This window comes from Hemibagrus wyckioides, linkage group LG19 (assembly GCF_019097595.1).
Source record: "Hemibagrus wyckioides isolate EC202008001 linkage group LG19, SWU_Hwy_1.0, whole genome shotgun sequence".
In the NCBI taxonomy this organism is placed as follows: domain Eukaryota; kingdom Metazoa; phylum Chordata; class Actinopteri; order Siluriformes; family Bagridae; genus Hemibagrus; species Hemibagrus wyckioides.
Window position 1 is genome coordinate 2,412,640 of NC_080728.1, and position 24,861 is coordinate 2,437,500.

The following is a 24,861-nucleotide window of genomic DNA, read 5'->3' on the forward strand; positions in this document are numbered from 1 at the left end:
GCTGTGCCCTATTCACTTATATACATGTTATATAATGTATGTATTATTATGAGTACCTGTAGAGTAGTTAATAATAAAGTGTGCTTGTGTTTACTCAAACATATGGAATGGATTAATTGCTTTCTGAGTAGCTGACCATCTTAAATACAGCATTAGGTTTTGCTTCTTGTAAAATTTTACAGATATCTAAGTGAGTGTGTGTGTTTTTGTGTGTGTGTGTCCTGTGCAGCGGACGTTGCCATGGGGAACATTCTCCAGTCTGAAGCTGAAAAGCCCTACAGAGAGTGATGATGGGCCGATCATGTGGGTTCGGCCTGGAGAGCAGATGATCCCTGTCACTGACATGCCAAAGTCTCCTTTTAAAAGGAAAAGGTAACAACTGAGGACTGTTATTGTTGTTGTTGTTGTTTCAAATTAATCTCTGCCCAAGGATCATGTGCTGATCATTTTATTGTGAGCATGAAGTTGTAGAGTATGATGTTAGACTAAATAATCAGGTTGTTCATCATCAGATGGAGTAACACATACTGAGCTGATAAATTCACAGCTGAATTGGGACTATGAAAACTTATTTCAGTCTTTCTTCACACACACAAGTGGTTTGTTTAAAGGTACAACAATTAACTATACTGTAGTGGAGACTGTTCCTGACAGTTTAAATTAACTGACTAGTTAGGATCGGGTTAAAAATATATCAATATTAATATATTACATACTGACCAGCCTCAGCATTACGAGGTGAAGTGAATAACACTGATCATCTCGTTACAGAGGCTTCTGTGAAATGGTGTGATATATTAGACAGGAAGTGAACAGTTCTTGAAGTCGATGTGTCAGAAGCAGCCGGTCTTGTCTTAACACACAATAAGTATATAATCAAACAGTTTACATAGAATATTAATGGTAATACGTAGCTGTTTTTTTGTGCAGTCTGATCAACACTGATCATCAACAGAAAATTAGAAATTAGTGATTTCTAGTAGGATTATATGAAACTGCTTTTATGTTACTTAACAGTTTCCTGCACAGCAGAGCACAGTTATATCACACCTCCCTTACTCTGATTAAACCTTCATCTGCTGACACAAAGCTTTTATCACAGCATTTTATATTAGAAAATCATGATCAGGGAAAACTCAGTGTCCGGCATGGCCAGTGGACGTGATACTAACAGCATCATCATGTGTTTGTCCTTTTCTTTCTGTGAAGGTACAACAGTGCCTTATCAAGCATGTGGAGATAATAAAGTTCACTCCCTGAGAGCTAAGCCAGGAAAGGTTCAAATACTCATAAATAATGACATTTCCACACTTTGTCCATATATTCATAATGAACTGACACAGACAAACTGGTGATTATTCACAGCTGATTAACAAACAGGGGATTAGTCACATTTTGGAAGATTCTTTAGTTCTGAGAATGATCTTTATCTTGAATTTGTGGCAAAATATTTTGTACTTTTATTATGAAATGAATAATGTATACAGTGTAATATCACACCACAAGATGGCAGCATCAGTCTGTACACCTGCCCCCAGTATGTGGACTCCAAGTGGGACTATTCACAGCAGTCCCATATGTCTCCAGGCTGTCCATGTGGAGAGATCCTCCACGCAGTGAGCAGCTCCAAGTAATGAGAACCAAACAGAAGTAGGACATCAGGGTGGAGCAGGCAGGTCCAGAGAGCAGAAGTGGGCAGGATCACTGGGAGCTCGGAAGTAGCATGTGGTGGGAGAGAGCGAGGGAGGGGGCAAAGAGAGAGCAAGGGAAGGGTGGAGAGAGATGGAGAGAGAGAGAGAGAGCGAGGGATGGGGAAAGAGAGAGGGAGGAAACAGTGAGTGAGAGAGAGGGATTACATATTTCAGATGCTTGTTTCTTAAAATATTTTCAAGAGCCACATCAGAAGGACGTATATCCACCTATCAATCAGCATTATAATAATATAATGACTTTAGCCCTTATCCTGTGATACTTGTGTATATGTTTGTTTTTGGCTTTTTTTTCAGATTTCAGAACTAAATGGTTTGTGTCCACACTTGAGACAGAGAGACACACGTCAGGCCTTGCGTTTCCAGGAGTGAGGTTTATTGTGTTTATTGATGTGTCCTTGTGTGGTTTTGTGTTGTCCTCAGTTGCTCTGGCTAAACAAAATTACTTCCTGTAATTTTCCACCCCATGAAGCTGGAATACCAGTTTGTCCAGTATCATGCCATTGCAGTGTTGAGCAGTAATAAGGAGACTACAGAAGTTCCTTTCTTGTGTTTGAGGTTATTTGTTTGTGTATAGTGTGTTCATGCTGAAATGTCATTTGAACAGGTCCTGTGGTGAGTGACTACAGTGTGCAGTTGTGTCAAGGTGTTCTGGGTCGAGTCAGAGCTGTGGTGTTCTGGGTCGAGTCAGAGCTCAGAGCGGTGGTGTTCTGGGTCGAGTCAGCTCTCTCTCTCTCTCTCTCTCTTTCTCTCTCTCTCTCTCTCTCTCTCTCTCTCTCTCTCTCTCTCTGATGTTTCAGGCTCCTCAGCACTGTACATGTATAAAAAGTGAGATGAGATAAGAGTGCCAAAGAGAGAGAATACATCAGTGCAATACATGTTCATAAAGATGTTGTCATGTCAGCTGAGATCATCACTGCAGTCTGATCCACTCTCCATGTCCGGAGCTGAACTGCCAAGCTCACTGTCTCCAAGCAGAAATAAAAGCTTCATCACTTCATGGTTCCTTTATTTCTGAGCAGATATTCTGAAAAACATTGACTCTGTTATTGTTTACTGTTCCCCATGTGCCCAACTCTCCACTTGTGCACTCCAGCACTGCTGTTTCTCTCTCACTTCATCTGCTAGGCTTAAATTAAATATCTGCAAGTTGCTGTTGGATCAGCTGTGTGGAAGTGTTTTATAGTGAATGAACAGAAAAGTCTGTAGTGGAACAGCACCAACACTACAAACCTCAAAAGCACAAACTTAAAATACTGAAAGGAACATAATGATTTATCCAGACTGCAGGTGCTGGGAATAAAGGTGGGCCTCGGCAGGACAGGACTATCATGGATGACTTTGTGATTTATCTTCAAGTCCTTGAGCAGTGTCACGAGTTTCACACCTGACGTCTGGAAGTCTGATGGCATTATTACGTCTCATGGTGCTTTGGATAAATAAAGATTTTACTTTGCTCAGAGCAGCACTGCAGGATGAACTATTCTGTGAGACACACAAAGGGATCGACTGCAGCAGGTACTGAAGAGATGTTACATCTGTGATGAGTTGAGGAGAGACAATGCTTGTGACATCAGAAAAGCTGTCAATGAACTCGCACTGATGAACGATTAATATTCAGTAAAAACTGTTTGATGGGATTATTTAAATAAACAGTTCCATGTTTTAGAATATATGGTAGTATATTTAAGTGTAGCACACGGGAATGTGTGTGTAGAGATAGTGTGTAGTTTAAGTGTAGCACACGGGAATGTGTGTAGAGATGGTGTGTAGTTTAAGTGTAGCACACGGGAATGTGTGTGTAGAGATGGTGTGTAGTTTAAGTGTAGCACACGGGAATGTGTGTAGAGATAGTGTGTAGTTTAAGTGTAGCACACGGGAATGTGTGTAGAGATGGTGTGTAGTTTAAGTGTAGCACACGGGAATGTGTAGAGATGGTGTGTAGTTTAAGTGTAGCACACGGGAATGTGTGTGTAGAGATGGTGTGCAGTTTAAGTGTAGCACATGGGAATGTGTGTGTAGAGATGGTGTGTAGTTTAAGTGTAGCACACGGGAATGTGTGTAGAGATGGTGTGTAGTTTAAGTGTAGCACACGGGAATGTGTGTGTAGAGATGGTGTGTAGTTTAAGTGTAGCACACGGGAATGTGTGTGTAGAGATGGTGTGTAGTTTAAGTGTAGCACACGGGAATGTGTGTGTAGAGATGGTGTGTAGTTTAAGTGTAGCACACGGGAATGTGTGTGTAGAGATGGTGTGTAGTTTAAGTGTAGCACACGGGAATGTGTGTAGAGATGGTGTGTAGTTTAAGTGTAGCACACGGGAATGTGTGTAGAGATGGTGTGTAGTTTAAGTGTAGCACACGGGAATGTGTGTAGAGATGGTGTGTAGTTTAAGTGTAGCACACGGGAATGTGTGTAGAGATGGTGTGTAGTTTAAGTGTAGCACACGGGAATGTGTGTGTAGAGATGGTGTGTAGTTTAAGTGTAGCACACGGGAATGTGTGTGTAGAGATGGTGTGTAGTTTAAGTGTAGCACACGGGAATGTGTGTGTAGAGATGGTGTGTAGTTTAAGTGTAGCACACGGGAATGTGTGTGTAGAGATGGTGTGTAGTTTAAGTGTAGCACACGGGAATGTGTGTGTAGAGATGGTGTGTAGTTTAAGTGTAGCACACGGGAATGTGTGTGTAGAGATGGTGTGTAGTTTAAGTGTAGCACACGGGAATGTGTGTGTAGAGATGGTGTGTAGTTTAAGTGTAGCACACGGGAATGTGTGTGTAGAGATGGTGTGTAGTTTAAGTGTAGCACACGGGAATGTGTGTGTAGAGAAAGTATTAATAGTAAAGTATACACTGGGGTCTGAAAGCACTAGTGAAGAATCTTCACGATCTTGAAATTCAGAGTTAGTATTTTCTGCTTCTTTTTTTGTTGCTGTAATGACACTCGAGCCACATGGACTCCTCTTCCAAGTTTGTGAAAAACCTTCTGAACCGTTTTAGATCAAATCTATCATAGTGTTGTCCAATTAAACGCTTCAGTAGAAGAGATTAAACACAGACGTTCACTGTGCTCTTGATCCTCACTGTAGGTGTGTCCCTCCTCTCTACCTCACTGGGAATGCTGTAAGGTAAATAATGGTGTTTGATGATGTTTTTTTTTGCCCCTTGTAGGTCAACCAATGAAATCAAGAACCTGCAGTACCTACCTCGGACGAGTGAGCCTCGTGAGATGCTGTTTGAGGACCGGACACGTGCACACGCTGACCACATTGGACAGGGCTTTGAGAGGCAGACCACTGCTGCAGTGGGTGTGCTGAAAGCTGTACGGTGTGGAGAGGGGTGAGTTTTACACACACACTTCAGACTTGTATGTAACTCTGATATAATCAGATGTATTGCACAGATTTAACTCTATTAAATTAGAATCTGATTGTTGTGTTGGTGTCATGTGCAGTATGGAGCCTCCTCGTATTACCAAAGACGTGGTCTGCTTCCATGCTGCAGATTTTATAGATGTAGTGCAGCGATTACAGCTGGATCTGTACGAGCCGCCCCTGTCACAGGTGAGTCTGATTCACTGCACCAGTGCCTCACCAAAACATCATTTGTTTGGAATTCAGGTTGATTCTGAGCTTAGGCTCCATATGGGTTTCTTCTGGGTTCTCATTCACCCCCCAAATGCCAGTAGGGTGACTCTAAATTGCCCCTAGGTGTGAATGGGTGTACATGGTGTCCTACAATTCACAGGTGTCTCTTCCATGGTGTGGTCCTGCCTCACACCTTGTGTTCCTTATATAGGTTCCTTGAGAAAGTGAAAGATGTCTTTGATTACTGAAGAATGTAAATTCATGGTGAAAATGTCATGAGACAGTATAACATAACATCTTATAAATAAAATTTTTAATAAATCTATATTAATCCACCCAGCTCAGAATTGTATGAGTGTCTGACAGTGACATATACACTAGATGTGTCTAATAATGTGGCCAGTGTTAGGTTTGTTAACAGATATGTCTGTGTTTGTCATCAGTGTGTCCAGTGGGTGGACGATGCCAAACTGAACCAGCTGAGGCGTGAGGGTATCCGTTACGCTCGGATACAGTTGTACGACAACGACATCTACTACATCCCACGCAATGTGGTCCACCAGTTTAAGACGGTGTCAGCTGTGTGCAGCCTGGCCTGGCACATCCGCCTCAAACAGTATCATCAAGACGCAGAGGAAGAGAAGGAAGAGGAGGACAAGAAGACCGTCACCTCCCCTTCCACACTTGTCAAACAGGAGCCTCTGTTTGAAGCTCAGTGTGTGCCAGGTTCGCCCACCTTCACAGATCCCAAACAGGCCCCCCCTGCGCCCCAGATAAAGGTGGAGGAGCCAGAGCTTCTCCCTGAAAGGACACCAAAAGTCCCCCCTTCTAGCGCAGCACCGCCGCCATCAGCTCCCGTATCAGATCAAGCCAAAGCACACCATCACTCCGAATGCCGTGCTGCTCCTTCACACACTCACACACCGAGGTTGACACCCGGCCTGAGCTCTGCACCAAGCAAGCACACACACACCTCAACACCAACCAAACATGCGCAGCCATCCACACCAACCAAACACACTTATAGCTCTACATCAATCAAACACACACACTCTGGTTCAGCAGGCAGACATGGTCACTCTTCCAACACATTCAAATCGACCCACTCTTCTAGCACCATGCCAGCCAAACAGGTGCACGTGTCCAACACAACCAAACATGCCCACACTACTTCAACATCTAAACACGTTTATTCCCACAATCCCAAAACCAGCTCTGGACATTCGGACATTCGGACTGCCCCGTCCCAGTCACAGGTTCTGCCCCAGTCAGGTTCGTCTCAAATGCAGGTTCTGCCTCAGACACAGGTTGTGTGCCAATCATTTCCATCACAATCACAGAGTCTTCACCAATCAGTTCTGCCTCAACCTCAGCAGCAGCAGTCGTCCTGGCAAGACAGAGCCTCAGACTCTCTTCACCCAAAGGTCACCCCACAGGACATTCGGCCACACCAGCCACTCAGTCCCCTTCCTCACGAACAGCAGAAAGACTTTTTATGCTGATTTGTACATAACTGTTTTTAACGCCTTTTTCGGTTTTATCTTCTTGTTTTTTCTTTTATCATTATTTTGGGTTGAATTTTCGTTTCTATTGATACAAAGAGACGACGCTAAAAGGAAAGGGTGTGTCCGAGTCCAACAACAGCGCGAGACGGAAGGATGTCCAGTTTGGCCGTAACCGATCGAATACACAGCAAATGTAGCGAATAACATTCCTCAGTGCCTGCCTGTAACTGTGAACTATCATAAGCACTTAGGGCCAGCTGCACTGCTACCCTGCAGGTCGGATAAAAAAATAAACCCAAACAGGTCATTGAATAATATATTTTTAAGTTGTAGGCTATAGTTGTGTATTAGAGCTGACATGAACATATATATTTTTAAGATGAGATGAGACAGACTTCTTTTAATGACTCCAGGCTTTTCCATAGAGCTTATTTATATCGAGTTTGTTTTTTGTTCCATTTTTGTCAGCACTGTAGTGTATATAACATTTTTTCTAAGAAAATGTGTAGTTTGATTTATATCTAATTAAGAACCTTGTAATAAAAAAGTTCTTGAGATTTGGATTATTGTCATGTAAACAAGGGCTACACTGAAGGATCATGTGCATAATGCAGACTGACTCTCTTAAAGGTGTGGGCTGTCCCGACCTTCCTATTACATGTGTCCACTGTCATAATTAATACATCATCTTTCCCTAGTTACTCTGTGTAGACCGTAAGACAATTATGTTTGAAGATAAATGAAGATTAAAGCATAGGATCACTGCACAAGGAGATGTATTATTTTGTACTCTTGTCAAAATGTATTTTGTTCCGCTTGCATTTGTCCAGTTTACAGCCGGCGACCGGTCCTGCGCTGAGGTCAGGAACAGAGCTTCTCTCAGAGTTAGGAACCCTAAACCTCTTAGCATGGCTAGAACTGAAGCTGGATTTTCTCCATTTGTGTGTGTGTGTTCTGTATCCTGGCCACCCTTGTTAAGGAGTGTGTTATGGTGCAGTCGGAGTGTGAGCCGTGTGGAAAACGGCCATTAGAGCGAGCTAGCTGATCTAACAGTCCTGCTCGATCTAACAATAACCATTTTACATTGCTCTTATATTAAAAGAGACTTTTATATGTTTTAAATTCATTTTATTTAAAGGTTTGTGTGCTTGGTTTAGGTTGTGATGATTTGTGGCACAGAGTTTTACCCAGAAATCCAACACTGAGCCCTACTGCAGATGGAGTGTTTGCTCTTTGGGCATGTAGCTCCATATTGGATTATGTTCTGATGTTGTACTGATTAAGTCTGTACTTAAAATATGGAAGCGGCAGTCTATCACAAATAAAATCTTGGTGGTACCTGAATCACTACAGTCATGGCTAAATCATACCTTTTACATGATGCCAGTCTGATCTGGTGTTCAGCATGTATTTAACAGCACACTGAGCCAGCCTTCACTCTTACAACTCATGTTCTCAGTGCTGTACTTGAATTCTGTGTTGGTCAGAAATGTTGGAATATTTCCACGTGAGAGACCTTTGGGTGTGTTATTAGGACAGGGCTTCAACTGCGTGTGGTTTAGAGAGGATTAAAAACCTACTGTAGAACCATGTGTGTTTACTGCCTTCAATGGGTACAAAAAACCTAGAATAATGTACAGAAAACATGCTGTATTCAGATCAATAATAACAAAAACAGTAGAAAGCTCAAAAAGTTCCGATCAGGGACAGACTGTTCAGATCACTGTCATGTAACAGCTTCAGTACTGCATCTGTTTAACAGGAAAACATCACTGCAATATTTTAATCATTTCATAATAATTATTCACTCATTAACACATGGGGATGAAGTTGCTTTTTAGTTTCGTGAGGCTGAGAGAGAAGCTAATAGTGACTATTTCAGCTGAATGATATTTTACAAAATACTAAACTGCTAGCTATAAGCATCTTGTGCTTTGGAATCAGTGGAGAAACCCCCTATATTAGGAGGAAATAGTGTAAGTCAGGGGTGTCCAATCTTATCCGCAAAGGGCCAGTGTGGGTGCAGGCTTTCATTGCAACTTAGCAGAAGCCACACCTGAGTCCACTGAAAGCCAAGATCAGTTGATTAGCCAGTTGGAATCAGGTGTAGCTCCTGCTTGGCTGGAATGAAAGCCTGCACCCACACCGGCCCTTTCTGGATAAGATTGGACACCCCTGGTGTAAGTCATATTTGTTCTCAGGCCCTCATCCTCAGACCAACTGAGCATGGTATAGTGAGGACATTGTGCAGTGTTTAAGATGATGAAATGAATGTTTTTATCCCTTATGATGAAACACATTTATTGACTGAGAAGTGAATATCTGAGTTCCTCACTGCTCTGTCCTTACTTGTTTCTGTTCATTAGCCGGGGTTATTTTCTGACCACACTCACTATCAATTATTTAATGAAGAAAAATGAAGTAGACTCAGAATTTCATTACTTCAGAATCAGCTTTATTGGCCAAGTATGACCGAGCATCCAAGGAATTTGTTTCCAGTTTAGAGCAAACCTAACAGTGCTGTGCCTGAACAAGTCTGCATATAAAACACGTTCACGATGCCTGGTGATGTTATACTGCAGTGACTATAGCACAGTGAAGCAAAATAATGTACAGTGTAGAGGAACTGAAGCTACTGTAGGAGGGGCCCAACAGTGGCAGCTGGGCAGTGCTGGGGCTTGAACCCCGATCAGATCAACGACCCAGAGCCTTAACCCCTTGAGCTTCCACCACCCCAGCACTGCTAAATAGAAGGCATTGTCTTAAAAGCATAAGAAGGCTATCACATGTATATTGTATATATGGCAGATTTTCTTCAAACTGGATGAAGAAGAATAATGTTTTGAATTGCACTAGTCTAAGATAAATGGGTGATAAAGGATAAAACGGTGTGTTATGGTGTTTAGACATGTTATTGGTGTGATGTTGACAGATGCATCACTATAAATCAACAAAATGTCATTCTGACTGATCGCCCCCTCCTGTGGTGATGAGAGTGGATTCTTACAGGATGACCCGAGGGGGTCAGTGAGTGATGAAGCTGATGAAGGGGAAAATGATGTAAATCACATGAGTAGCATTCATGATACCAACATCTCAACATAACTTGAGAGGGTTTTGGACGGAGGTTTAGACAGTGTTCTTCACCAGCATCAAAACAACTTTTGGTGTTCTTCCTGCAGCACACGTCCACAGACAGAATCAGAGGCACAGCTGTTCTCATGGCTCATGGTGGACATGTAAAGGCTCTTTATTTGTGATACACATGTAGTTCCTGCAGTTACTGAGGAACAAAGTCCTGCACAGCAGTTTAGAAAGAAATACTTTACATACTTCTACAAATTTTGCAGACTACTTAACCAGAAGTCTGTGGTCATGTCACCATCACACCTTCTTGTGGACCTTTCTCATGTTGCAGCATGTAGATGTATACCAGGTACAGAATAACAACCTTCTTCTGCAGGTCCTGGAGCACCATAATGTTCTTACCACCCTGCACTGGTCCATTACCTTCACCCCAGTGAGCAGAAGGATGGGGAACCAGTTCCAGTAAACCTGTCCAGCTTCAACACCAAAAGGAAGAGGAAGACTGGGATGAAGAGCCTAGTGAGAACCCACTGAACTGAGGACATGTTTACCAACTAGCTTCAGCACCTGGAGAACATCTGCAGAACACACACACAGATGTTGCATTATAATAACTGTGTTATATACTAAATAACTCTGTATAATAAACGTGTTTCTCCACATTTATTTCAAAATATTGAAATGTAAATTTGTGGGTTAGACCCAACAGATCACAGGCGTGTAAATAATTTCTAGTATTTAGTGTTTTTTTGTTATATTTATATTTTCTATTTTTTATTTATTACATTGTTACCTATGTTTGTGGATACTGCTGGAAGCTGTACATTTCCCATCTATCTATCTATCTATCTATCTATCTATCTATCTATCTATCTATCTATCTATCTATCTATCTATCTATCTATCTATCAGTCTGTCTGTCTGTCTGTCTGTGAAAAAGTAAAAAAAAAAATGAAGTAAAATACAACCAATAAATTACAGCTTCTGCATAGTATTTGTTTTTTTCCCATAATAAACTGTACTGAATATATTAATGAGTATAATAGATGATGGTATTAAAAGTGACGTGTGATGATATCTTGAGCTTCATCAGCAACTTTTTGTAATAGATTTTTCTGGGGTTTAGAGACTCTAGGCATTCCTGTATGTTCCCTAAACAAGGTTCTCTACATAATGTATAGAATGATGGTTATTACACACTGTAAACACTGTCCAGTCCAGGCTTTAACACTACACATTGTCACAGAGCTGCTTTACACTGATCTGGATGTAGATAGAAAGCAGACTGCTGTCCTTCTTACAAATGAATAAAAACAGAGCTGCTGCATCAAGGGACGTAACACATGTTGAGTAGAGTCCATATATCTTTACATGGTTTTTTTTTGTTGCACTTCAGACTAGCAAAGCAATCTGACCAAAACTATGTTGTGCACCCCTGTGCTTCACACTCCGGTGTGATGTGTGTGTGTGTGTTATAATGCACTCCACTCTTCTCTTCTGTGAAGGTTTTCCACTAGATGTTGGAGTGTGTCTGTGGGGATTAGTGATCATTCAGCTACAAGAGCATTAGTGAGATCAGACACTGAGGTCGGCTCTCTGCCGATTTCTTCTGCTGTATGGAAAGCAGCTTGTTTGCTGTGTTTCTGCAGACGCTCATGTGCATGGCGTGTGTTTCTGCAGACGCTCATGTGCATGGCGTGTGTTTCTGCAGACGCTCATGTGCATGGCGTGTGTTTCTGCATCCTGAAATAGTTTATATGGTTTAATGTATTTGCCGTTCTGGTCCATGAGTGTGAGTATTTAGTTTCTGTCTGCTTGTTTGGGGCAGGGCGGTCAGTCCTCTGTCACAGGAAGGTCATGTTGATCTGCTGGTGGCTCAGTGTGTGTTGTGGCTCACTCTTGGACTGTGCTGGTTCCTCTGTGGAGATTTGTTCATCAGGGTGGGGTTGGATTTGGGAGGAGCTCTGCATATGTTTCTTGTGGTTCTCCCTGTATTTGTTTTTCTTAAGTTTTTTCATTGTTATGGTGACGATATTATTGGGGCTAAACATCACTGAGTAGTTATGTGAGCATGTCATTATGAAGCAGGACAGAATCAGTTCTCTGAGTCCAGTACACTGCACCTCCATCATGGCTACGCTCTCAACATCACGCTGAAGGAGCACTGGGGCAGGAGCACTGAAGAAGGCTCACAAGCTGTTTTGTTAAATTCTTTGGTCATAAGATAATTATTATTATTTTCACACTGGATTTTCAGCATTGTTCTAGATGTTGTGCAGTTCCAGCCTGTGGGTGATGATGAGCTGCCAGTCAGTACACATGTGTTTTCACAGAGAAGTGAAAGGCCCACAGAGCTTCTCTTCAGGTGTTGGTGTGCAACATGAGGCTGCTCTTTATTCACACTGTCCCTCGGTGTGGTCAGCGTTGAGGATTTCCGGAGTGATCGCTAGTGTTCATCTTGTAGAGTTTTATCTGGTCACTGTTCAGTTTGGATGTGTAGATTATCTCCACTGCAGTAGTAGCTGCTCCACAGACGAGTGACATGGAGTAAATATATTCAGGAAACAACCCTTGGTGTGATTGAACAGACATTTATATGACTTGTGTTTATATCATTTCCCTTGTACTGTCTTCCTTGTGTCTGCTTTTTACTCTTGTTTCCACTGACCTGTGTTGCTTTGTTTCTCTCTCTCTCTCTCTCTCTCTCTCTCTCTCTCTCTCTCTCTCTCTCTCTCTCTCTCTTTGCGCTTATACTCCAGTCTCTACGGTAAGGCCTGGGGTTGAGTACACTGATCTCACTGATCGGGGATCAGTAGCGAAAGGAAAAGGGAAATCGAGGAGCTCTGTTAAAACGTTCCTGATCATGTTTTGCTCCTGCTACACCGTGTAGAAACTGTGTGTGAGGTTTTCGTCGATTTGAAGGCCAGCGTAAAGCTATTAAAAGAGGTAAGACTGAGGGTTTTTCTCCCCTTTGTTTACGATATGTCTATTTTTGGCCGCCCGGTCACTGTTATTTCCAGCCTCTCTACTCTTCAGCTGCTGAGTTAGCTTACCCATGTGAAGGTGAGGCTAATGTTTAAACTGGTAGCTTTAATCTTACTCACTAATAAAATCAGCGCTTTTCTGGTTAGCATGCTAGCTGTGTGAGAGTAAGAGCTGAGGAGACTGGACACTGAGAGGTTTATCACCAGCAGCTCCTCCATACTCAGCTGCAGACATTAATAACATTACAGCAAATGAAGTGGAGAAGCTAATCACATCTCATCACATCTCATCTCATCTCATCTCATCACATCACATCACATCTCCTCATCACATCACATCACAGCTCATCACAGCTCATCACAGCTCATCTCATCTCCTCATCACATCACATCACAGCTCATCACAGCTCATCACATCTCATCTCATCTCATCTCATCACATCTCATCTCATCTCCTCATCACATCACATCACAGCTCATCACAGCTCATCACATCTCATCTCATCTCATCTCATCACATCTCATCTCATCTCCTCATCACATCACATCACAGCTCATCACAGCTCATCACATCTCATCTCATCTCATCACATCTCATCTCATCTCCTCATCACATCACATCACAGCTCATCACAGCTCATCTCATCTCATCTCCTCATCACATCACATCACAGCTCATCTCATCACATCTCCTCATCACATCACATCACAGCTCATCACAGCTCATCTCATCTCATCTCCTCATCACATCACATCACAGCTCATCTCATCACATCTCCTCATCACATCACATCACAGCTCATCACAGCTCATCTCATCACATCTCCTCATCACATCACATCACATCACAGCCCATCTCATCACATCTCCTCATCACATCACATCACATCATAGCTCATCATCACATCTCCTCATCACAGCAAATGAAGTGGAGAAGCTAATCACATCTCATCTCATCACATCTCATCTCATCACATCACATCACATCCCCTCATCACATCACAGCTCATCACATCTCATCTCATCTCATCTCATCTCATCACATCACATCACATCCCCTCATCACATCACATCTCATCACATCACATCACATCACATCACATCACATCACATCACATCACATCACATCTCATCTCATCTCATCTCATCTCATCTCATCTCATCTCATCTCATCTCATCTCATCTCATCTCATCTCATCACATCACATCACATCACATCACATCACATCCCCTCATCACATCACATCACATCACATCCCCTCATCACATCACATCACATCACAGCTCATCACATCTCATCACATCACATCACATCTCATCACATCACATCCCCTCATCACATCACATCACATCACAGCTCATCACAGCTCATCACATCACATCACATCACAGCTCATCACAGCTCATCTCATCTCATCTTCTCATCACATCTCATCTCCTCATCTCATCTCCACATCACATCACAGCTCATCTCATCTCATCTCATCTCATCACATCACATCACATAACACATTACATCATGTAGATGTTCAGAGGAAGCCTGCAGGAGACAGCTGAGGGTCCACAGGACGTGGTCAGTCACCCAGGGTTCAGTCCAGCAGCTCGGACTGGATGTAGCTTTGTTCATCAGTGTCATCTTCATTATCTTTATCTCAGCCTCTTTGTGGAAACGTGTATTTCTGTCCACTCCATACTCCCTCTTTCCTTCTCCCCAAGTTTACACTACATCTCTACATCATACACACTTATTCTGTCTGACTTTGTTTGTTTTATAAAACCAGATCTGCTGAGTATTTTAGTTAACTGTCCCATGCTCTGCCCTTGACTAGGGGTCAGTGTGAGTCCTGCCCCGATGGGTCTGTGTTAGTGCTTGTTGCAGGTCCCATTATAACCTCTAGCTGTGTAATTCTGCATTAGACTCACTTTAGCTCTATTGCATGAATAATAAGTGCCTCCAGTAGCAGGTACACTGTGATTGGGTGAGTTCACCTTGAAAAGTCGCCAGCACACAAAATACTGGATGTAATTATAGACTCTCTCTCTGGATCCATCCTGAAATATCTTAAAAATAAAAAGCTATGCAGAGGAATGAATAAGCCCAATCACACATAGTGAAATTTTCCAAGAACCCAGCAGTAGAGTGACTGCTTTGTTGACCGTTTTCGGGTTGATCTTTCCAGAGAAATGAGACATTCTGTTGGCAGACGAGGACAGTGCACACACTCAGACATCTCAGACTTTCCAGGCGCAGTTGACATTTCGTGTGTGTGTGTGTGTGTGTGTGTGTGTTATGGTCCTCATGAAAATGTTGGCGAAGGAGAGTTTTGTATTTTATTTCTGGAGGTTATGGATAAGGTGTAATGTTATTTAGCAGCAATAATATGTTGGAAGATCTTCAGAGTCACTCAGACTCTTACACTCACCCATTTTTCCTGCTTCCAACACGTCGTCTTCGACAAGTGACTGTTCACTTACTTACTGTATATCACACACCTTTACACGTCAGTGGAATGAGATCGGTATTCACTTCACCCGCCAGTGGTTTTAATGTTAAGGCAGATCAGTGTAGGCTGGATAAATGAGATTAGATTAGTATAGATTTGAATATATTATACGGTATGTGAATATTGCTCACTTCATACACCCGGAGCATGTATTTTACCCCAAACCCTCAGCAGCCTGGCCTGTTTCTGCCCTAAAGCACTACCTCCCATTACTGTGTCCAGCTCTGATGATCAGCTAGTGTGTTAGATCACACCCACTGTGATATTTATCTGACACATGCAGAGTGTTTCAGCTTTAAAGTTTCTGTTATATACCGCCTTTTATTTTTAACATCTTCTCATTTTCAGTTCCCAGTACTCACCCTGAGATAGTCCAGTAGCTAGAAGAAAAGTACATATGAAAGAGGAGAGAGAGAGAGAGAGAGAGAGAGAGAGAGAGAGAGTTGTGTAATCGCTGTTGCTGTGGTAGAAATAGGAAAAAAGCCTGAAGTCTGTGGTTCTGTTGTAGAAAAGGAAAGAGACACATTAATAGCTGACATGGTGGTTTGTATATCTGTGGTGTGTGTGTGTTAATTTCTTAGTAATGCCTTTTACACTGAGTTTATAGCCACATGTCTTATAGCACACTGATAGATAGATAGATAGATAGATAGATACTTTATTCATCCCAAAGGGTTTATGTCAATCATATCCTTCAGATTAATTCCTATATTTAAAAAAATATTTATTAAAATAAATATAAAATATCTAACACTGGAAAGAGAATTCTCATTTTAAAATACATTCTTTAATGTACAGTTTTACATAGTAACATTACTACTGCAAGGCAATGATTAAAAATAGTTAATAAAGTAAAAAAATATATCCAAAATCTATAAAAACAAATAGTTTTGTGTAATAATTGATCACAGTATGGAGATGATGATGATGATGATGATGTGTGCTCCTGTCCTGAAGGATCTTACAGTCCTGTGTGTTACACACCTCTCACATGTACAGAGTGATTATTGTGTAGTGCTGACTAACACTGAACTAACCCTAACCCTGCCCCGAACATCAGCTGTCCTGCCCCGAACATCAGCTGTCCTGCCCCGAACATCAGCTCTCCTGTCTGTAAGCTGTGAAACATGAGCATGGTTTAAATGAAGAAAATAAAACCGTGTTGTTTCATCAGCGCTGCTCCACTTCAGCACAGAGCACAGGCAGGGGTAGGTTAGATCTCACTGGCCAGAAGATGGCATCACTTCCTGCTCAGCTTCTTCTCTCTGTGTCTGTGTGGATTCCTCTGGGTTCTCTGACGTTTGATAGCAGGTGGACTGCATGCATGAGAGTGTGTGTGTGTGTGTGTGTCTCAGTCCACAGGTCCACAGTGAGTTGTATCTAAACCAGTAAGTTTTGTTACTAAAAGCGTCACACTATAATGATAATAATTCAGGATGTACCGCTGCACAAAAACACATAGGATTACACTGCTGCCTCCATATGATACATCTTTATTACAGCTAACAGAAAGCTGTGTGTTGGAGTGGAGCAGAGTTACCCATGGAGAAGCATTAGATGTGTAACGATAATCTCTGGAAGCTGAAGGCTACTGAAGAGCTCTGTTTATCTGTACCGTGTGCTGGTCCGCTGCTGTCCGGAGCTAGCGGGCTGTCGGACACCAGAGCAGATGATTGGTGTGTGGATACAGAGACAGGAGTCTCCCAGGCTGTCCACAAAAGAGCGTGATCATGTGATCAGTGTGCTCTATACACTGCGGCTTGTGCAGTCCTCTGCTGTTCAAACAGCACCACTGCATCACATGCATAATTAATAGAATGCTGAGTTGCATGAAACACATCATCGCATTTCTGCACCAGTATCCAGAGGAGAACGCAAGAAAATGGAGACGGATGGTGTGACATCATCACAACACACATTCGGACGCTTCCTTCACGTGTGTGGATCATAAACATCAGAACTCTCAGAGAAAGTCATTACATACCTGTCTTCACTGCTAGCAGTTTAAACGAACTATCCTGTGCCTGTGATTTCACCGACTCACAAACTCCACAAGCAGATGTGTAAAATGTTCCTGCTTTGTTTGTCCACTGTAACCACAAAAACACCCTTCATTGAAAACAAGCTTGTGATCCTCCTACTAATCTTCACTTACCAGGAGGCATGTCTGAGGCGGCCGCCTCGCGACATTCTGCTGTGCTGATTTCTTTTCTCTGTAGGTCTGTAGCGTGGGGTGATACGGTGAGCAAGCGCACAAGTTAAAGTGCTCGCTGAAACCCGGCTCTGTGGTCAGTAAATAATTCAGTAGAGAACACAATGCTGTCTGGTTAGGACGAGAAGCATGTTTTATTGAAGGCTAAAAGTAAATGAATGTCTGATTGGCACATCCTTAGTAATGTTACTGCTTTACTTACTGTACATTAGCTACCACACACACACACACTTGATCTGTAGTTACGGCTAAGCAGTGTTGGTTGATATACAACCCAAAATCCATATCTCTGTGTTTTTAGACTGCATGGTGATACACAATCTACAGCTCTGGGTTTTTGTGAGACATCACAAGCACTTCAACCAGCTGAACAATACATCACCATGTACATGAAGGATTACAGAAACAGAAGCAGGTCTGTCTCTCAGAGCGCTCCTTCAGTTCTCAGTAACAATAAATGATTAAAATAGAGTACAATTACAGTTTCCTCTCCTGCTGGACAAAATACACAGCTGTGTAAATAACAATAATGCTGTGAACAGAGCTGCTATGTCCCTGTGTTACTTATGTACATCACTCCATGTGTCACTGTTCCTCTTCATAAGTAAAGCCTGGATACTCGGTCTGGAGGCAGAAGACTCTTCATGATGTGAAGCTTCAGTAACTTCAGGAGTTGAACACTTCAGCCTGTAATTTACGCCTCTGTTGTAATGCTGAAGAGACCTGAAGCTCCCACTTCTTCTGGATGTAACATGTTTATGGCATTCTCTACAGATGACCTCATCTGATCCTTTAAATCTACACCAGTCAGGAGCACACGTTTACATCAACTGTGTTACAAAGCAGCTTCATAGAAATATAAACATTCAGAACACAAATGATAAAGTTTTAAATTAAATTTATATTTATCTCTAATGAACATGTCAGAGACCCTGAGAGAACACAACCTCATCCTCATCTGAGGGACACCAGAGAGTGAGATAAACACTGTCCTTTATAGAGCTCTATATAGTCCAGTTGTGTAACCAGGAGTGTTTCAGCAACTTCTAAATCAGTGTAATTTCTCACTCTCAGTTCCCGGGTCTCCTTGTTAATGTTCTAAACTACACCTCTGTAATGTCTGTAATTCACACACCTGCTTTTAATTCAATTCAATTTAATTTATTTGTATAGCGCCTTTTACAATGAACATGGACAAGGGGAAAAATGAAAATAAAAAAAAAATATATAAAAAAAACAAATACCTAGAAATAAGAATAAATTATTAAACTATTTTATTTTATCCCTAATGAGAAGCCTGGTGGTGAGGAAAAACTCCCTGAGATGATATGAGGAAGAAACCTTTAGAGGAACCAGGCTCAGAAGGGAACCTCATCCTCATTTGGGTGACACTGGACAGAAAATAATGTAACTGTAGCTGATTAATGTCCTTTCTATAACAGCAATCAATGGCCCATGAGGAACTATTAGGTCAGTGTAGTTTCTAAGGTCATTATAGACACTAATTCCTTGCTGTCACAAGCTGACAGATGAAATGGCAGATCTGTGACGGTGTGAAAGTCCCCAAGTGGCTCTGTCCATGGCTGTCTCCTGGTCCACACAGATCCATCCCCAGCATCAGTGGGCACCACCAAGTAATGAGACTCTGACCAGGGGTAGGGCAGTGGTCACAATGGAAACTGGCAAACACTGGGAGCTCAGGAGTGGGGTGTATAGCTCGACAGAGAAAGACAGAGAGAGAAAGAGAAAGATATTAAGTATGATTCTGATCATGTGATGTTTAAGGACAATGTAGATTATGTATAAAGTGCAGGCAGGGACTCCGGCAAGACTAGCTATGACAGCATAACTGAAAGGGAGAGCCAGAATGAGAGCCTTTTATTATGCATTATACTGTAGTGTCTGATTCATTTTTAAAAGAAGTTTGATCTTAACAATACTGTTAGTACAGTGAAGACCTGTGGTGATGATGGTGATAGGGATGATGGTGTTGATGATGGTGATGATACTGGTGATGATAGAGATGATGGTGTTGGTGATGATAATGGTGTTGATGATGATGATGATGGTGTTGATGATGGTGATGATAATGATAGAGATGATGGTGATGATGATAACGGTGATGATAATGATAGAGATGATGGTGTTGATGATGATGATAATGATAGAGATGATGGTGTTGATGGTGATGATAATGATAGAGATGATGGTGTTGATGATGATGGTGATGATGGTGGTGATAATGATAGAGATGATGGTGTTGATGATGATGGTGATGATGGTGGTGATAATGATAGAGATGATGGTGTTGATGATGATGATGGTGATGATGATGATGATGATAATGATAGAGATGATGGTGTTGATGATGATGGTGATGATGGTGGTGATAATGATAGAGATGATGGTGTTGATGATGATGGTGATGATGATGATGATGATAATGATAGAGATGATGGTGATGATGATGATGATGGTGATGATGATGATGATAATGATAGAGATGATGGTGTTGATGATGATGGTGATGATGATGATGATGATAATGATAGAGATGATGGTGTTGATGATGATAATGATAGAGATGATGGTGATGATGATAATGATAGAGATGATGGTGTTGTTGATGACGATGGTGATGATGATGATGATGATAATGATAGAGATGATGGTGATGATGATGATAATGATAGAGATGATGGTGTTGTTGATGATGATAATGATAGAGATGATGGTGATGATGATGATAATGATAGAGATGATGGTGTTGATGATGATGGTGATGATGATGATGATGATAATGATAGAGATGATGGTGATGATGATGATAATGATAGAGATGATGGTGTTGTTGATGATGATAATGATAGAGATGATGGTGATGATGATGATAATGATAGAGATGATGGTGTTGATGATGATGGTGATGATGATAATGATAGAGATGATGGTGTTGATGATGATGATAATGATAGAGATGATGGTGTTGATGATGATGATGATAGAGATGATGGTGTTGATGATGATAATGATAGAGATGATGGTGATGATGATAATGATAGAGATGATGGTGATGATGATGATGATGATAATGATAGAGATGATGGTGTTGATGATGATGATGATAATGATAGAGATGATGGTGTTGATGATGATGGTGATGATAATGATAGAGATGATGGTGATGATGATAATGATAGAGATGATGGTGTTGATGATGATGGTGATGATGATGATGGTGTTGATGATGATGATGATAGAGATGATGGTGTTGATGATGATGATAATGATAGAGATGATGGTGTTGATGATGATGGTGATGATGATGATGATGATAATGATAGAGATGATGGTGATGATGATGATAGTGATGATGGTGATGATGATAATGATAGAGATGATGGTGATGATGATGATAGTGATGATGGTGATGATGATAATGATAGAGATGATGGTGTTGTTGATGATGATGGTGATGATGATAATGATAGAGATGATGGTGTTGATGATGATGGTGATGATGGTGGTGATAATGATAGAGATGATGGTGATGATGATGATGATGATGGTGATGATGATGATGATAATGATAGAGATGATGGTGTTGATGATGATGGTGATGATGATGATGATGATAATGATAGAGATGATGGTGTTGATGATGATGGTGATGATGGTGGTGATAATGATAGAGATGATGGTGATGATGATGATGATAATGATAGAGATGATGGTGTTGATGATGACGATGGTGATGATAATGATAGAGATGATGGTGTTGATGATGATGGTGATGTTGATGATGATGATAATGATAGAGATGATGGTGTTGATGATGATGATAATGATAGAGATGATGGTGATGATGATGATAATGATAGAGATGATGGTGTTGATGATGATGATAATGATAGAGATGATGGTGTTGATGATGATGATAATGATAGAGATGATGGTGTTGATGATGATGATGATGATGATAATGATAGAGATGATGGTGATGATGATGATGGTGGTGATGATAATGATAATGATAATGATAGAGATGATGGTGTTGATGATGATGGTGATGATGATAATGATAGAGATGATGGTGATGATGGTGGTGATGATAATGATAGAGATGATGGTGATGATGATGATGATAATGATAGAGATGATGGTGTTGTTGATGATGATGGTGATGATGATGATAGAGATGATGGTGTTGATGATGATGATAATGATAGAGATGATGGTGATGATAATGATAGAGATGATGGTGTTGATGATGATGATAGAGATGATGGTGATGATGATGATAGAGATGATGATGGTGATGATGATGATAGAGATGATGGTGTTGATGATGATAATGATAGAGATGATGGTGTTGATGATGGTGATGATAATGATAGAGATGATGGTGTTGATGATGATGATAATGATAGAGATGATGGTGTTGATGATAATGATAGAGATGATGGTGTTGATGATGATGATAATGATAGAGATGATGGTGATGATGATGATGATAATGATAGAGATGATGGTGATGATGATGATGATAGAGATGATGGTGATGGTGATGATGATAATGATAGAGATGATGGTGATGATAATGATAGAGATGATGGTGATGATGATGATAGAGATGATGGTGATGATGATGATGATAATGATAGAGATGATGGTGATGATAATGATAGAGATGATGGTGATGATGATGATAGAGATGATGGTGATGATGATGATAGAGATGATGGTGATGGTGATGATGATGATAGAGATGATGGTGTTGATGATGATAGAGATGATGGTGATGGTGATGATGATAATGATAGAGATGATGGTGATGATAATGATAGAGATGATGGTGATGATGATGATGATAATGATAGAGATGATGGTGATGATGATGATGATAATGATAGTGATGATGGTGTTGATGGTGATGATAATGATAGAGATGATGGTGATGATGATGATAGAGATGATGGTGATGATGATGATAGAGATGATGGTGATGGTGATGATGATGATGATAGAGATGATGGTGTTGATGATGATAGAGATGATGGTGATGATGATGATAGAGATGATGGTGATGATGATGATAGAGATGATGGTGATGATAATGATAGAGATGATGATGGTGATGATGATGATGATAGAGATGATGGTGTTGATGATGATAATGATAGAGATGATGGTGTTGATGATGGTGATGATAATGATAGAGATGATGGTGTTGATGATGATGATAATGATAGAGATGATGGTGATGATGATGATAGAGATGATGGTGATGATGATGATGATAATGATAGAGATGATGGTGATGATGATGATGATAATGATAGAGATGATGGTGTTGTTGATGATGATGGTGATGATGATGATGATAGAGATGATGGTGATGATGATGATGATAATGATAGAGATGATGGTGATGATGATGATGATAATGATAGAGATGATGGTGTTGTTGATGATGATGGTGATGGTGATGATGATAATGATAGAGATGATGGTGTTGATGATGATGATAATGATAGAGATGATGGTGTTGATGATGATGATAATGATAGAGATGATGGTGTTGATGATGATGATAATGATAGAGATGATGGTGTTGATGATGATGATAATGATAGAGATGATGATAATGATAGAGATGATGGTGTTGATGATGATGATAATGATAGAGATGATGGTGTTGATGATGATGATAATGATAGAGATGATGGTGTTGATGATGATGATAATGATAGAGATGATGATGATGGTGATGATGATAATGATAGAGATGATGATGTTGATGATGATGATAATGATAGAGATGATGGTGATGATGATGATGATAGAGATGATGGTGTTGATGATGATAGAGATGATGGTGTTGATGATGATAATGATAGAGATGATGATGATGGTGATGATGATAATGATAGAGTTGATGGTGTTGATGATGATGATAATGATAGAGATGATGGTGTTGATGATGATAATGATAGAGATGATGGTGTTGATGATGATGATAATGATAGAGATGATGGTGTTGATGATGATGATAATGATAGAGATGATGGTGTTGATGATGATGATAATGATAGAGATGATGGTGTTGATGATGATGATAATGATAGAGATGATGGTGTTGATGATGATGATAATGATAGAGATGATGGTGTTGATGATGATGATAATGATAGAGATGATGGTGATGATGATGATGATAATGATAGAGATGATGGTGTTGATGATGATGATAATGATAGAGATGATGGTGTTGATGATGATGATAATGATAGAGATGATGGTGTTGATGATGATAATGATAGAGATGATGGTGTTGATGATGATGATAATGATAGAGATGATGGTGTTGATGATGATAATGATAGAGATGATGGTGTTGATGATGATGATAATGATAGAGATGATGGTGTTGATGATGATAATGATAGAGATGATGGTGTTGATGTTGATGATAATGATAGAGATGATGGTGATGATGATAATGATAATGATAGAGATGATGGTGTTGATGATGATGATGATAATGATAGAGATGATGGTGTTGATGATGATGATGATGATAATGATAGAGATGATGGTGATGATGATGATGATAATGATAGAGATGATGGTGATGATGATGATGATAGAGATGATGGTGTTGATGATGATGATAATGATAGAGATGATGGTGTTGATGATGATAATGATAGAGATGATGGTGTTGATGATGATAATGATAGAGATGATGGTGTTGATGATGATGATAATGATAGAGATGATGGTGTTGATGATGATGATAATGATAGAGATGATGGTGTTGATGATGATGATAATGATAGAGATGATGGTGTTGATGATGATGATAATGATAGAGATGATGGTGTTGATGATGATGATAATGATAGAGATGATGGTGATGATGATGATGATAATGATAGAGATGATGGTGTTGATGATGATGATAATGATAGAGATGATGGTGATGATGATAATGATAGAGATGATGGTGTTGATGATGATGATAATGATAGAGATGATGGTGTTGATGATGATGATAATGATAGAGATGATGGTGTTGATGATGATGATAATGATAGAGATGATGGTGATGATGATAATGATAGAGATGATGGTGTTGATGATGATGATGATTGATGTCACTGCAGTATGATGTGATCTGTAATGATGTTTCAGATTAGTTTTGTTCTGAAATCTGGATGCAACTTCAGTAAAAAAGAAGAGTTTGTTTTTACTTTTTAAAGGTTAAACTATACT

The 24,861-nt window shown here is 40.5% G+C and overlaps 2 protein-coding genes across 3 annotated transcripts in view; both read left to right on the top strand.

Moving 5' to 3' along the window:
- LOC131370155 (lysine-specific demethylase RSBN1L-like) overlaps positions 1-8,264 on the top strand; it is a 29,170-nt gene extending 20,906 nt beyond the window's left edge. Inside the window, exons 5-8 of the mRNA XM_058417278.1 lie at positions 230-372; positions 4,876-5,043; positions 5,159-5,267; positions 5,735-8,264. Coding sequence (XP_058273261.1) covers positions 230-372; positions 4,876-5,043; positions 5,159-5,267; positions 5,735-6,793 — 1,479 coding nt within the window. The 3' untranslated portion in view covers positions 6,794-8,264. The remainder of the gene's footprint in view (positions 1-229; positions 373-4,875; positions 5,044-5,158; positions 5,268-5,734) is intronic.
- A 4,406-nt stretch (positions 8,265-12,670) lies between these two features.
- Positions 12,671-24,861, top strand: part of LOC131369886 (protein PHTF2-like) — a 48,493-nt gene continuing 36,302 nt past the window's right edge. For both annotated transcript variants that reach the window (XM_058416789.1, XM_058416791.1), the window contains exon 1: positions 12,671-12,829. The gene's annotated coding sequence lies outside the window, so the exon portion shown is untranslated. The remainder of the gene's footprint in view (positions 12,830-24,861) is intronic.